Genomic DNA, 16958 nt, shown 5'->3' with positions numbered 1-16958 from the left:
GAATCTGGACGGCCTCCTTTCCCTTCCAGGAATGTTGGAGCTGGGCTGGGTGCCTACCTAGTTACCAGGCAAAACACAAATCCAGTTCATAGAGTTTACTGTGGCCTAAGGAAAGTGGAAAGTGCATTTCTCAGCCACACCCCTACTGCACAGGCCTTTACATCATCCCTGCAGTATTTTGTTGGCCTAAATCACTGAGTGTGGCTTATCATTGATATCGAAAGTACATCACATGTCCAGGTCAGGCATGTTTTACTGCTTAGAATGGGAGACAGCGTTATTACAATCAGGAGGCGACTATAATTCTTACTGTGTTCAAAATCAGCTCTGGATCTGTGGTCCTTTTCAACCACACACTGGCTCCATATTGGTCTGATTCTGAGTATGTTTTGAAGGCAGAGCCAAGAATATGGCTGAGTTCAAAGTCAGGGCTGGGACAGACTTTAATTCTACACATTCCTGTGTTATCACATCCCCTCTCCATCTGGACAGACCGGCCCACTCAGGGAGTACAGGTCAGTAACACGAGAATGCGGGTCACTGTTAAATATTTAAAAAACATTCTGGCGCCAAAATACAAAAAAAAAAAAAAGAAAGAAAGAAAAGAGTAGGATTGTTACTTCAAATAAAATTAAAACCCAGTAATAGTTATTAGTGCTGATATTCTGAACTTCATTCTTGATGAGTTGTTTGCTATGGCTGCCACCATCTGTTTGCCGAAACACGCTGGAAATGCCAGAAATGAAGCCTCAACAGCAACAGCACCACGCCGTTAAAAGTTGGGGCTTCCTCTTGTGTTTCCGGCCTGTGCTTGTAACTCCATTACTAAGACATGAAATAACCTTTTCACCTAAGATTGTCTTTGCTTTTATTTCATTTTCCCTGAGATAAAGAAACAAAATTTCTGCTAATGTAAAAGAAAATGCTGAGTGCTGATTTCAGCAGCCAAAAGGTCACCTGTGTGAGTCCATTGAAAATGACTCAGACATTGTTTATTTGAAACATCATCTACTTTCTAATATTAGAATAGTGGCGGCCAAGGCTCCCACCCACTCCCTCCCATCCTGCTTTGCCCTTGCTAGTTTACTGAAAGTCATTATAAAAACAGAGAATTAGCAAAGGAAAGTGGTTCATGCCTCGCCACACAGCTTAATTCTCCTTGGCCTAAGGAGCCCAGGTGTGAATAATGATGTAGACATATTAATAATTGAATAAATTTTATCAGGGCCCGCTCACTCACAATAAGAAAATGAAGTTCCTGGTTGCACCTAAGGATTTTATAGTTATTAAATCACATTTCTCAGGATTAACCTACTCAGAATTAAAGGCATTTACAGGTGGTTGTTATAAGTTATCTCTTGATCTTGATGGTCACTAAACCAGGTTCTTCTACATGGTTTTCAGTGTGAATCCCCTCCCAAACAACTCAGTGTGAGTGAGTGTTGGTAAGCCTGTAACTATTAACAAAATACCCGAGGTAACTAACTAATGGAAGAAAAGGTGTAGTCTTGCTCGTGGTCTTAAAGCCCCAGTCGGGGTCTGGCAAACCCATTGCTTTTCCACAGGGCAATGGTGGGGTATATGCAGAGGCTGCTTGTTCAGAGTCTGCTTATTCATCCCTGGCATCCCAGGCCTGAAATAATTACACAGAAACTATATTAACTGCATCACTGCTTGGCCCATTAGCTTATGGTTCTTATACCTAAGTCTTACATCTTAAATTAACCCATTTCTATTATTCTATATTTTACCACGAGGCTCATGGTTTACCAGTAAGGTTTCCGGGGCATCTGTCTCCTTTGGTGGCTACATGGCGTCTCTCTGACTCTGCCTACTCTCTCTTTATATCTCTGTTCAGATTTGCCACCTGACTTTATTCTACTAAGCCATAGGCTGAAACTTTCTTTAATAACGAATGGTAATAAAATATATTCCTAGCATAGAGAGGGTAGCCCCACATCAGAGGTGCACATGGTGAACAAACTGATCACTACATAACTAGAGAATGAGAGAGATGAGTGCAGGAACTGTGGCCCTATGGTCCTTTTCAGGGAATCCCCTCAATGACCAAAGACCTTCCCATAAGGCCCCTCCTTCCAAAGGCCCATAGCACCCCCAGAAGAGTCCACACTGAGAACCAAAAACTTTGGCTTAAGTCCTTTGGGAGACAATAAGCATCAAACCAAGGTAGCCATTAGCGGGGAGTTACTCTACATTATGGTTCAAATGTGAAGAGCTCCTCCACAGGCTCCAGTGTCCCCAGCTGGCAGCACCATTTGGAGAGGTCTTAGGACCTTTGGGATGTGGAGCCTGACTAGGGGATAAAGGCCATGGGGGTAGCTCTTAGACTGCCCTGTCTGCCTCCAGTTCTGGCTGGGTGTGTGCTTCCTACTCTGGTTGTGCTCCTTGTGAGGGACTCTGCCACACACTCTCCGCACGATGGGGTCCCCTCTCCATCCCCAGCATGATGAGCTGACTCACTAACCTGAGGTTACTTATAGACTGTGGATGATCCAAAAACATCTACATCAGTGCAGAGTCCCGCCATCAACGACATCCCATGGAAGCTAAGCCGTGGAATCCCACTTTCAATTCACTTTTGCTTCTTATAGACTCTGGCGTGTACCTCTCAATATGGAGAAAGAAAGGCAAGACGGAGTGGGGCAGTGGCTGAAGTCCAACGGGAAGGTCCTGTGACACTTCGCAATGTCCACAGCTCTATTATCACTGACCTATTGAAGCTAGCTATCACTAGCTGTTCTGCTTATTCTGTTGCCATGGCTACTGAGTCTAAGTAACCTCCATTCCAAGATGGCAATGGGATTCTTAGGGTATCCTGAAGAAAAAAGCCATCCGAGAACAACATTATAAGTGAAGTAGACATTGTTCAAAGTGAACAGGAAGATGTATGTGTTCCACTCAAATGCTACATGTAAGGTACTTGAGAAGCTGTGGAAAATATTCGCCCACAGATACCGAATTCTCATCACCTCGACAAAATCCCTGACAAGTGCCGTAAGAGAAGAGAATGTTTATTTTGGCTGTCAGATCAGGGGATTGGTTCCATCCTCAGGGGTCAGCTGCTGTCCACAGCGGCAGGAGGCTACTCACTCGTAGTTCAGCAGATCAAGAAGCAGAGAGGAGAGAACGCCAGTTCTCAGTTGGCTTTCTCCCTTTCTCTGTTTTATTTGGTTCAGATCCCCATCCCACAAGATGGTACCATGTATGTTCAACACAGGTCTTTCCCCTTATGTAATTCTCTTTGGAGACATCCTCACAGACACTTGGATGGATGTCTCATTAATGCCCTGGGTCTGCCTGTCTTCCTTCCTTCCTTCCTTCCTTCCTTCCTTCCTTCCTTCCTTCCTTCCTTCTTTTCTTCCTTCTTCCTTCCTTCCTTCCTTCCTTCCTTCCTTCTTTTCTTCCTTCTTCCTTCCTTCCTCCCTTCATTCCTTTCTTCCTTCCTCAATATGTATGAATATGTATGGATGTTTTGCACACACACACACACACACACACACGTCCTAGCACATGCATATATGATGCCCACAGAGGCCCTTTTGGATCCCCTGTAAGTGGAGTTACAGATACCTCTGGGCTGCCAAGTTGATGCAAGTGCTTTTGACCCCTGAGCCATTTCTCCAATCCCTTTAGGCTTGTCTTAATATAATTCAGTTGCCAATCAAAATTAACCATCACAAATCCATCTCTTAACACCATAACTTTAAACCATAACGTTCCACTTCTGGTCCCTAAAGTCTTATGTTCATTCCGTAATGCAAAAAGCATTTAGTTTAGGTCTAAAAGTTCCCCAGGTCTTAATAGTTGTAACAAGGCTCAAAAGCTCACATTTAAGGTTTGCTCTGAGACTCAGGATAATCTGTGCACTGCGAGCCCCTGCAAAAATGAAAATACAGCTTACATACTTCCAACATACAGTGGCACTGAGTGAGCATCTCCCTCCCCAGAGAGAGGAATGAGTGGGACCAAAGCAAGACTGAAACCCAGCAGAGAGGGAAGGATTTCAGGCTAGCGAAACTACCCAGTAGATTATAATGGCGGACGTGTATTGTTATTGAAAGTGGCGTGGTTGTTGGTGCACAATTATCATTCTGGAAGTAGCTTTGACCGGTGGAGGAGTGCAGACCAATGTCAGGCCCTGAGTCAGAAAAGCATTGCAAAAGGGCACAGTATCTATCGGAAACAGCACAGCTGGCCTTAAAGAGAAGAGGCTCCCTTTGAAAACGAAGAGGGGCTTCATTAAAGGAATGGCTTAAAGCATCATAAATAAGTAGAGTGAGCAGCATCGTGGGCAGGGTGGTGGGGGAGAGGGAACAGAGAAAGGAGCCATTTGGGGCCTGTCTGACTTGTGTAAGTTGGTAGAGGGAACTGGCAGGATGCTTTATACCATGCAGTTAGGTTAGAGATGACATACCTCACGAGGAGGACGGAGGAGCTGGGTACCTGTTAAGGGCATAAATCATGAGCATAAAATCCACAGCACAGAACAGCTCATAGTATCTCAGGGAGAGAGCTGCAGGGTGGAGGCCTAATTTCTTCAGGCTGTGGTATCTGGCCCCTTAGGGTGAGTTTAAAAAGACAGTAGTATGATCTAACACATTTGCTGAATCCCATGAAAGGTTAGCAACACCAAAAAATCACCACCACAACAACAAAAACATAAACTGTGAATTTGGATGATAATGTGTTAGATTCATGAAATATAACAGATGTACCATTTGGGTTTGTAGAGGATGATGTTGATGACGGGAGAAATATACATTTTATTGGAGTAGGGGGCCCTTCCGAGAGCTTTGTGGCTTCTGCTCAATTTTCTTTGTGTACCCAAAGCTTCTAAAAATAAATTTTATTTAAAAAGTAATTGCCATGGCTAATTGAAGGATACACAAGCCAAGCAGAACTAGACAATATCGTCGTAGTAACCAGCAGCATATAAGATAGCAGAGAACAGATTGCAGCTAAACTAAGTGCAAGCTTCAGTGATGCTACATAGCTGAGAATATTGATGAAGTTCAGAATGTGTGTCAGGAGCACATGAGGGCTTTGAGGAGAAACTGGATTACTCAGACACTGCCACTCTGCAAAGCAGTCTGACAGTTCCTGGCCAAGCTAAAAATGGACTCACCACACAACCCAGCAATTACATTTTTGGGCATTTATCCCAGAAAAATTAAGGCTTATTTTTGAGAAGAATTTATACATGAACATTCATAGCAGCTTTATTTATAACAGCTCTAAACTGGAAGCTATACACACGTCGTTCAACAAGTGAACGGTTAAACAAACTGTGATGCACACATGCCATCGCACGCTACTCTGGGAGTACACAGGGAGTATACTGGGAGGAGCAAGCTATTGACACACGTCCTTGGGCAAAGCTTGACATTATATGCTCAGTGAACAAAAGCCAATTTCAAAAGTGTACATACTTCGTGACTCCGCTTGCATAACACTTGTGAAATATTATTAAAATGGGGGAATGGATTCATGGTTGCTGTGGGGGAGGCACAGGCAGGAGAAAGGCTTGTTTCTCTGCAAAGGGTAACAGAAGGGTCTGATGGTGAGTTTTCCTTGTGGGGTTGCAGAACCCACACGTACGTGCATGCATAGCTGATAAAAGGCCAATTCATTGGCTATTTTATTCTAGTTGTGTAAGCGGTTGCATGAGGATGCATTGGTCTTACCTGTAGAATTCTTTGCAGCCTACTATATGAATCTACAATCACTTCAGGATGAATATTTAACTAATTATAATTGCTAAAGGAATAACATACGACTGGGACGTGAGCATGGTGAGCGCTGGTCGTGACCGACCTGCACGAAGCCCTGGGTTCCGTCCTCACATCACGTAAGCTGAGCTGGTGGAGCCCTGCTGTTTTACCAGTGCCCAGGAGGTGGAGGAAGGTGAACCAAGAGTATCATCAGCTGTGTAGTGCGTAGTGCGTTCAAGGGCAGCCTGGTTTCCATGAGACCCTATCTCAAAAGGGGAGGTAGCGAGAAGAATTAGTAACTTCCTGAGCAGGAGAGTAAGGAGAAAAGAGGGAAAAAAAACTCAGCCAAAATATAATTTCAGTTACATGAAAGGAATAAGCTCCAGAGAGCTACTGTATAACATGGTGACTATTGCAAGTCATAGTGTGTAAAATACTAAAAGAATGGATGTAAACTGTCCTCACACCAAGGTGTATGTATGTTTTTCATATGTCAATTAAGTAGGTTTGGTGATTTTATAATTTAGCTCAGATTTATTATTTACTAGCTCTTACAACTTAAATTAACCCATAATTCTTGTCTATGTTTAGCCATGTGTCTTGGTAACCTTACTCAGCGAGGCATTCTCATCTTGTTTCCTCTCTGTCTGGGTGGCAACTGCAGACTGAGCCTTTCCTCTTCCCAGAATTCTCCTAGTCTGGTCACCCCACCTCTACTTCCTGCCTGGCTACTGGCCAATCAGCGTTTTATGAACCCATTATGAATGACAAATCTTTACAGGGTACAAAAGCATTATCCCTCAGCACTTCCCCTTTTATCTTTTCAAACCAAGAACTCTGACTCTAATATCCTTTATTTCTTTTCAGAGTAGATTCAATCATCTACCCTTTACTGTAACAAATAGAAATTCCCTGTGTTTGAAAAGCTGTCAGAGTGATTGCATCACTTTGCCTTCCTACCAGGGATATGTAAAAGTCTTCATCTATCTCCTCCTTGCCAACACTCATTGTCTCATTTTTGTTTGTGGTCCATCTTACTTGGTGTGCAGCAGTATAGCATTGTGGTTTTGATATGTTGTCTTCTTTGGAAAGACCTGCTCCAACCTTGTGCATTTTTGTCTTATTGTTGGATTGTGGGCGTTTTTAAGCAATTTCCTGAATATCGAGCCCTACTTACATAAGGATTTATAAATACTTCCTCCTATTCTGTTTGTCTCTTCAATGTGTTGATAGAGTTACCTTCAGGTTTTGATTTGAGGGCTGGGCTTATAGCTCTGAGTGTTTGCCTAGCAGATGAAAGGAAACAGGAATGGTCACCAGCACCAAAATAAACAACAAAAACAACAAAGTTTCTCTCTTGATGAAGTCCAACCTGTTTATATTTTGTATTATATTGTAGGAGTTCTTGGTGTCATATCCAAGAAACCCTTGCCAAATCTGGTCACCAATTTTAAAACTCCCAGCCTGATGTCTTTTGAATGGCTTATTGAATGATTTAAAGGATTTTGGAGTTGGTTATTTCTCTTCAGCAATTTATTTTTATAGCTATGGAAGATTTTCATAATTATACATTCAATGCCAACTTGCTTTTGATTCTCCGTTTTCCTAATTATTGCCAAATGCATTCAATTGTAAGTAAAAAGCATGGAAATAGTACATTGTATTGTGATATAAGCATTCCCCATGAACAATGGTGAGCAAAATCACTGCCAAGTGCCTTTATTAGGAACAAAATCTTAACTGATTAGAGACCATATTATATATCAACTTTAAAATGAGTTTTCAACTTTTCTGCTTCATTTTTTAAATACAAAATTTTACTTTGGCTTGGCTAACAGAGCTCTGAAACTTCAAAGACACTTTGTGTCTCAAAAGGAGGTCTTGTGATTGTGATGCTCTCTTGAAATTCAAGTAGTTCTTCGGGGAATCTGAGGCTCGCTGGAAGTTAGATTCTGTAGACTAAGAGAAGCTCTCTGTACCATTGCTAGTTTATACTTACGAATTTTACACATGTTCCCAGATGACAGTATCAAGTACATCTGTGTGTATGTGAGTTTGTGTGTAGTGTATGCATGTTTGCATGCTTGTGTGCAAATACACATGTATATCATGTATATGTGTACATGCCACATGGAAGCCAGACGCGGACCTCAATGTCTTCCTCAATGGTTCTCTCTCTCTTTCTCTGTGTGTGTGTGTGTGTGTGTGCATGAATGCCCATGCCACTATGAACGTTTGGAAGACAAAGGACAACTCTGGGGGGGGGGGTTGTCTTGCCTTCTACCTTCCTAAAGCGGGATCCCTCCTGTTGATTCTGCCTTGTGGTTCACTCCTGACTAGCTGGCCCACAAGCTTCTGGTCAATTCTCCTGCCTCCACCTCTCAGCTCAGGGTAGGAGCGCTGGAAACACAAACACAAATCACTGCATCTGTTTTTTTACGTGAATTTTTTTTTTCCAGAAATTGCACTCTAGTCACAGGGTGTGAATTGTTAGCAGTTACATTCACCGAGCCCACACCTGATCTTCCCCACCTTATTTTTCGTGAGAGGGTCTCTTACTTAACCTGGGGTTTACGTGATTTGGCTGGACTGGCTGGCCAGTGAGTTCCAGGACTCACTATCTCTACCCTGCAGTGTGGGGGTTAAAGACGTGCACCACTACCCTAGCTTGTATGTGGGTGCTGGGGTCAGAACGCAAGTCCTCATGTTGCATGGCAGTTACTCCACCCACTGAGCCATCTCCAACAGCCCACATAGAATCGTTTTAAAGAAATCATTTTAAAGTTATTAAATAATTCTTAATCTATCTGTGATAAATATTTGAGCAATATGAGGAACTTCTTTTTTTAACCTTTATGGTTCTTATTTAAACTGTTATCTACTTTTCAAGTGTTTACTAATCCCCCAACTTTGAGGAGTAGATTCTTTAGAATACTCAGTGGAAACCTGAGACTTGGTTCTCCTACCTCGGAGAATTTGCCCTCTCTTTGTAGAGTCAATGGCACACATGATGATATTAAAGAAGAAATAGCATTTACCCTGAAGGGTCTGAGTTAAGGTGGTCTGAGAGGCTCTAGACTGCCACAGGCCAGGAGAGTAAAGTCTAGTTGGAGAGAGCTGATGGAGAACAGCACCTCAGTGAATCCAGTGTTCCACCCGGGTGGGGTGTGCCACTTACCAGAGGCAGAGAAGTGTGTTTCGAGCAGCTGTATGGTTCAGGTGAGGACAGCTGTGTGGGCTGGTAGAGCTGGCATCAGTGACGTAGTCAACTGCCGAGAAACACTGTAGACGGTGACCAGAGGAGAAGTGGGAGATGCGTTCTGTCTAGTGGGACACTTTCGAGGTGAAGGGTTCCTGAGAACACCTTCCCTCCTTTTCACTAGGCCAGGAAAGTGAACCAACTTGTCAAGACCACCCAATCAGAGAATAGCAGACCTGAGCCCCTAGTTTTCCTTTGACTTTGCATCCTATGATCTTCTTCCTACCACAGTTCTTCTGGGTGTATCAAGACAAAACAAAATGAACAGAACAGTTAAGTCAGAAGCATCTCTATAGGCAGCAAGACCTTGAGGCTGTTTACTGAATGAGGCAGACAAATGCCTAGAAAATCTAATAAAGGACTCACTTCTTTCTTTTCCAAGATCGTATCTCACTGTGTAGCTCAGGCGAGCCTTAGGACCCTCTTGTGTATACCTCCCATGTCTGCCTCCTTAGTGCTCAGATTATGGGCATGAGCTGCCACACTTGCTATGACCTAATGGGTATTTGTAATTTTATTCATTATTGTGGGGGGAGGGGGGTATATGTGTGTGTGGTGTGTGTGTGTGTGGTATATGTGTGTGTGGTATATGTGTGTGTGATGTGAGCATGCATGGGCCGCACGTGTGTGGAGGTCAGAGGACGACTTTCAGGAGTTGGGTCTCTCTTTTCACTGTGGGTTCTCTGGTTCAAAGCCAGGTTATTGAATTGTGCAACACATGTTCCTACCCACTGAGCCATCTCATTGGTCCTGACCAAGCTATTTTCAAAAACCAGCATTTGGTAACGTTCTCACTTTAATCAAATATTATTCCCAGGGCAGATTTGGCAAATGTAAGGGAAGCAAAACTGAGCAGATGAGTACATCAATTAATATAAAAGCAAACCCTGCAGCGCCACCAAATATCTTTCAAGTACCATTTCTAAAAGCCATTTAAAGAAAATGATTCCTTTTACAGGTTCACCTTTTTGGAGTGTTGCTGGCTATTTTAGGAAACCTGGTTATCAGCATTTCCCTAAATATCCAGGTAAGAAAAACTCAACTTTTCTGACTGTAGCTAGATCTGGGAATGTAGTGTTCCTGTCACAGGTAGAGTAGTTCAGCTCTTCCAGCCATTAAAAAAAAAGAAGAAAAATAATGAAACATTATATGTTGTGATCTCACTGTGCAGACCAAAGGCCTTGCAGAACGGAGGACATACAGTAAGAACTTCAACTAAATTAGAGACCTGAGAGAACCCCTGCTGCTAAACTAAAAACTGAATGAAATCTGAATTTTAAGCCAAACTGCGAATTCAATCTAAATTTTAAATCATTTAGTAAGTCAGTTTGAAATAGAATCAAACCAATCTAGTTTCTAAAGCTACTGAACTAAAATAGGTCTTAATATCAAAATACCTCCCTGAATGTTATATAATTTCATGTAAAAATTTAGTAGACTGTAGCCTAATATAATTGTTACTAATTTCCAAGGGATATATTTATTCCTAAAAAATACGGAAATAAATCATGTTTTACTTTGCTGAGACCCATCATTGTGACAAAACACCCAAGAAAAATGTACTAGCAAAGGAAAAGATTTTTTCTGGCACTCTGTCCCTTTCTGCTTGACTTGTGGCAGTCAGTACATTATGGCTAGAACACAAGGCAGAAGAGACCTATTCACCTACTGTGGCCAGGAAGCAGGGTCAGGTGGAGGGGTCATCAGGAAAGGTTACAGTGCTCCCGTTGGCAGAGGTTTCTGTCCTGCCCAGTTCCACAGGTGTTCAGTCCCAAAGAAAAACACAGAGGCTTACATTAATTATAAACTGATTGGCCTTTTAGCTCTAGCTTCTTATTAATTAGCTCTTATATCTTACATTAACCCATAGTTCTTGTCTGTGTTAGCCACGTGACTTGTTACCTTTTATCAGGGAGGTGTTCTCATCTTGCTTCCTCTGCGTCTGGGTGACAACTGCAGACTGAGACTTTCCTCTTCCCACAATTCTGTTCTGGTCACCCCACCTGTACTTTCTACCTGGCTACTGAGCAATCAGCATTTTATTAAAGCAATACAACTGACAAATCTTTACAGGGTAAAGACATTGTCCCACAATACTTTCGTTTTTTGCCTTTTCCAAACAAGAGCTCTGAATATAATCTCCTCTGTTTAGCTTTCTTCCTGTCTATTATCCAAAACAACTTGTAACTGACATTCCAAACAAAGACAAACATCCATAATCCATTTTGGGGGTGAATATGGTCCTAGTTTTCTAGGCTACTTCCTGCTGGTTGGGGGCACTAATAATCTTATGGAAACCCAAAGAAAATTTAGAATTATAGTCAAATTCTGACTGGAATATTCTGTGAGGCTTGATCATCTCAGCCAGCAGTCTTGCGGCTGTTCTGGATGTTGAACTCAGAAGAAATTCCAACAGAGATTCTCTAAAATGTTGGATCATCTGGGGCATCCACTCCTATCATAAATTTTTAAGGGGGTCTTCCTTGATCAAACCTGATTTCTCTTAACCCAAAATGAATCCACAGCCTCTTATTTCCTATGGAAACAAAAGCAAAAACCTCTTCTCCAAAGTAATGTATCTTTTGACTTAAATTTTGAAGTCAAGGCATTTTCAAAATATATATGTTGGATTAATCCAGCAGCATTTATAATCAAATTTCTTTTAGCAGCTGTTGCTCCTTCCTCAGCAGTCAAACAATTCAAAGACAACACAATAACATACAGTATCCAGATTCTCTGTGTGTTTTCCATTTTTATGTGGCTTTATTTTAAAAACTATTTCTTTCATTTTTATTTTTTAATTTTTGTTGTTTTAAGACAGGGTTTCTCTGTGTATCTTTGGCTATCCTGGAACTCACTCTGTAGACCAGTCTGGCCTCAAACTCACAGAGATCTGCCTGCCTCTGCCTCCCAAGTATTGGGATCAAAGGTGTGTCCCACCACACCCAACTACACTATTTCTTTTTTTTTTTTAAGGACTTTCTCTATCATTTTTCTTTTCTCTCCCAAGATTATGCATATTTTTAAACACACTGTAAACCATTTAGAGGTTTTTCTGTCTGAATCTATCTTTACTGTATATCTCTCTTTTTCTGACCACATGAGGCTTTAATTTGCTAAGTGATACGGATAGGATTAAAGTCGTGGCTTTAACAGCTGGATCCACTCAATTCCTTAGCTTTCTGAGAGTCTAGCTTCAAGGCAGAGGTACTAGCCAGAGCTGTGTTTATTGCCACAACACTATGGAGTTTCAGGGTCCCTGATACCACCGTACTGTTGGCTATTCATAAACATAGTTTAAGTGTTTGGTGGTGGGGTTTCTTAAAAGAGCTGCAAGGTTTTTGCAGCTAAAGCTGAGTCAGAAAGCCTCTCTTAAACAAAACGCACTTGCCTCTTGAAAAAAGAGCCCACCCGAGAAAATGCTGCTACCAAGAAGCCATGCTTAACTCTGTTCTTTTGTGTCTAGAATTACTTCCCAAGCCCTCTTGGGTTTAAGTGGATGTAGTTTCCCCAAGTTGGGCACCAGATGTAGGCAATTACATTAAAGTAGTCCCTCACTAGCTCAGAATGGAGTATAATAAATGGTTCTTTTTTTAGGGGCAGACTCATAGATCAACAGTCCTCTGCATGATCAGGGAACATGAACAGAACCCAGCAGCCAAGAGAGGTCATACAAGCTTTATGTCTGTATTTACAGTACAAGAGACCACGTTCAAATGGACTGGTATCTTAAAGGCTTTTGACTGAAGGAGTTCCTACAGCATGCCCTTATCAAGAACATGCCCTTAGTGCCTAACTTCCTTTAAGTAGGTGCTATCTCTTTAATGATCCCCATCCCCCAGTGATGGAGCCAAGTCTTTAACACAGATCATTGTGGGACATATCAGACACAAACTATAGCATTTAAACAAAAGAACTTTAATGCCAGTAAGATGGCTCCATGGGTGATGGCATTTGCCTCTAAGCCCAATGGCCCGATTTCAACCCCTGGGACCCACATGGGAAAGGGAGGACCAATCCCCAAACTGTTCTCTAACCTCAGCATGTACTCTGTGGACTGCTAATTCACAATGAGCTTTTTTTTCTTTTAAATGTTCCGTGTTTTCTTCTAAATCTCTAATTACTTTTTAAGATGATCTGGACCAGTCCACTAGTCTGTTGTTCAGTTATCATACAATCTAGGGAAAACATGTTTAATGAGTTCCTCGGGATTCATAGGTTTGCTTCATTTTGCAGTGCTGGGGATGACACTCATGGCCTTGTGCAGGCTCATGAAGTGCACTACCACTGGGCTGTACCTCCAGCAAAGAACTATTCAAATCAGATACTAATGAATCCACCTGCCCAATGCCCAGCAACTTGCATCCTGCCCGGCTATATTAATTGTGGTAGATGCTTCAACCCATACATCTGAATCCCTTCTAAATACACTCTCCCTAATACTTCACTGCTTTTATCTTGTTAATGTTTCTTTTGGGATCTGGAACTACTTTAAATTCTAAAAAAAAAAAAAAAAAAAAAAAAAAAAAAAAAAAAAAAAAAACTATCTCAGCCTAGTGCTCTAAGATGCTCCTCACGTCCATACTTATCTTCAGATAGTGATGAAGAGACACATTTTACAGAGTTGTGAGGGGGGAAAAACAGTGTGCATACACAAAAGACCCCTAGACTACAAAATGCAATAGAAATATGATTCTTCTTGGGACAAACAGAAAGCCTTAAGAGTCAGCAAATAAATTAGAAAACTTGGATGTAAAATGAGATCTAAACTTCCCAAGCAAGTGGGACTTGATAGTACACACCTTTAGTCCTAGCACTTAGGAGGCAGAGGCAGAGGGATCACTGAGAGTTTGAGGCCAGCCTGCTCTACCAGCGATTACCAGGCCAACCAGGGATACACAGTGAGAACCTGCCTCAAAAAAGTAAAATAAAAATTGACAGCAAGTTTTACTTGGGTAGAAATGTTTTCTATTTACATCCTGTTTTGCTTCCAGAAATACTCTCATCTTCATTTGGCCCAGAAGGAGCACTCGAAGCCGTACTTTAGGAGTGCGCTCTGGTGGAGTGGCGTCCTGCTGATGGCCGTAGGAGAGACAGGCAATTTTGCAGCCTACGGCATTGCCCCCATCACTCTGATTGCGCCATTGGGATGTGTGTCGGTCACAGGTAGGCCACTTACCCCTGTCTTACAATGAACATGTTCACATATTAGAGTTGGTGAAAGATGTAACACAGAGAAATGTCTTATTCCCGCATTTCTGAGTATGTCAACATAGGATCGCAGCTGTAGTCTCTGTTACGCCTTTCCATGCTACACGCTAGCCACACGGAAACATGGATTCTATAGCTGTCCATTTACACGGAAGGCCATGTTCTCAACGTCTGAGTCTGAAGAAGTTAAAGGTCATTTGAGAAGTTATACTGTGTTTTGGATCACTAATGGATTATAGAAACATTCATAGGCAACTGTATTTTATTTTTATGCTAAACTGATAATACATATAATTGAGTCACTGTTGTCTGATCCTGAATCATAGTTTTGTCTCTCTTTGGCATTAAAAAATTAATGATGAGTTATTTTGCATTACCATAAGAATGTACAGTTTTATAATAATGTCACAATTATCCACTCACAACTAAGTACATTTAGAGATGAGTAAAATGACATATTTTAAAGAGCAAAAATCACTGCTAACAAGGATAAATTCTATAACAAGCCTTGTTTAAAATTAGTTTAAAAAAATCTTTTTATTCTTTATCTGCTGCTATGGGAACATCATATTTCTAAACTTCTGTGAATGCAGAATCTTCATTGAAGTAAAAACGACCTGAAAGTTGTTGAGAATGACTGGATCAAGGGCATCATGTGGTCATTTAGCCCAATTTTAATATTTCTCCAAAATGTGATGTTGTCCTCTCAGGGAAGTACAGCTTAAACTGAAAGAATATATGTGCAGACAGAATTCCATTTTATTTTGGAAGCCTCTCCTTTAACTTTTCAAAATTTTAAGATTGTATTACAACAGATATTTTATAAGAAATACTTATTTCATTTTCTTGAAATTTTTGAAGCCCCATATTGAGGCCTGGGGAGATGGCTGCGTTGGAGAGGTTGCATGCCTGCTTCACAAACATGAGAGCTGAGTCTGGATTCCCAGCACCCGTGTAACAGCCGGGAAAACTGGTGCTTGCCTGTAAGCTCAAAACAGCAGTGGGACAGAGGTAGAGCCCAGGGATTCACCAGCCAAACCATGAGCTCCAGGTCCAGTGAGGGACTTTGTCACTAAAAATACGGTGGGCAGCAATAGAGAAAGAAAGAAGCCCGGCACTATCCTCAGGCCTCTCCATATATACACACAGGGTGGCACTCACACACATGTGCAAACACATGCATACAACGTATCTGCACACACATACAAAAAAATCCACATACTGATACCACCCCGAGGAGACAAAATGTATACAGTTCGTTTACCATTTTTAACATCCCAATAAAGTAAGTTGGGTATGCGTTCTATTTTATTGTATATAATACATCCTCAGATGTTCTAGACGTTTTCCTTCTCAATATCTGAGAAATAACAGCTAAGAGTTTTTATTGGGTTGTCAAGGTGGGACAGAGGGGCTTTCTGGCTTTCTGTTCTCTTCAGATTGTGCATCTTGTCGGCTTTGCTCTTGTTTCTGCTTTATGCTCTTTCCATGAAATGTCTGAGGAAAGTGTGTGGGCAGCGTCAGTGGCTACCCGGAAGAGGGCCGTGTGCACCGTACCACACTGTATTGGCTCTGCTTACCTCATGTTCTCCCAGCTCTTGGGAAAACGTAGTAGTAGAGACTAGGTAAGATACGAATTGCCATGTTGCCGGAAGCGGACAGTGATGCCCTGTGAAGACGGTTCACGAAGCTGTGACTCTGCTGTCATCGCGTTTGCCCAAAATTCTTATTAATAACTAGGAACTCACGTTTTCTGTCCTGCCTCTTAGCGCGTCCCCCTCCCCAAGTCCCCCGCTGTACTTTGATCGCTCTGCCTGCACATGAGCTTTTCACACGGATGTAAGCACTTGTTCTTAGTAGGCTCTTAGCCTCAGTTAATGCTCCTTCTGCTCACCCGGTGCTGTCTGCTCTCCCGACGCAGATCGGCCCTGGCCGGTGAAGAACACCCACAGGCCCACAGGGTACCTTGCAGGCATCGTTATGACGAACAAATATTTGGTGAAGAAAAGGAGAGAAAGAAAAGTAGAACAGTTCGTGTGCTGTGGAAAGAGGCAGAACTGAAGAAGCAAAGGCAATGAGAAACAGGCTAATGTAGGTGGTTGGCCTGCACTGCCATCCAGGGCCATGGTGACGTTCTGGCCCAGACTGCTGCTAAGAGCCATCTCTGGGTTCGTGATCTGCTTTCAATTGAGGTCTGTGTTGATATCCATGGCTTATGTTACCACTGGGGGCCATGAGGAACATGCATGGTGAAGTCAGAGGGCTATGCTGACTGGCTCCGCTCCTTGCTCCTCGCTGGCCCTGGAAGAACTGGTCCGGCCCTACTCAGGAGAGCCAGCCCAGTGGCCTACGCACTGGAGAGCTGCCCCTGCAGTCAGGATAGCTATCCCCTCCCCTCACCTTGAACCCTGTTGACTTGGCACAGGAGAGCTGGCTCTGCCCATCACTGAGGGGGTTGGTCCCAGCTCAGCTACCATTGAGGGCCCGTACCCAGAGCTTTGAGTTGGCTCAACATCTATCCATCTATGATCTGTGGGGCACATGGAAAGACTGGTCCTGTGGAACCCCAGCCACAGGATCGCCATGGCTCAGGGCAAAGGCAAATTATCTGAGAGAGTTTCAGTGAGGGTCCAGTAATGATGTACCAGAAGCCAGAAGCCCTGAACCAGACCAACAACTCAGTGCAATGAACATTTGCAAGTAAAGCTCTTTGGACAAAAGGGTCCACTGTGCCACACACCACAGCTCCCAAGGCC

At 42.6% G+C, this 16958-nt stretch overlaps 1 protein-coding gene across 1 annotated transcript in view; it reads left to right on the top strand.

Moving 5' to 3' along the window:
* Nipal2 (NIPA like domain containing 2) overlaps positions 1-16958 on the top strand; it is an 88125-nt gene that overhangs the window by 13819 nt on the left and 57348 nt on the right. The window contains exons 2-3 of the mRNA XM_050162406.1: positions 9950-10018; positions 13986-14157. Coding sequence (XP_050018363.1) covers positions 9950-10018; positions 13986-14157 — 241 coding nt within the window. The remainder of the gene's footprint in view (positions 1-9949; positions 10019-13985; positions 14158-16958) is intronic.

Source organism: Alexandromys fortis, unplaced genomic scaffold, assembly GCF_014885135.2.
Source record: "Alexandromys fortis isolate MF-2015 unplaced genomic scaffold, M_Fortis_MF-2015_v1.1 scaffold_17, whole genome shotgun sequence".
In the NCBI taxonomy this organism is placed as follows: Eukaryota; Metazoa; Chordata; class Mammalia; order Rodentia; family Cricetidae; genus Alexandromys; species Alexandromys fortis.
This window is presented reverse-complemented; position numbering and strand designations above follow the sequence as displayed.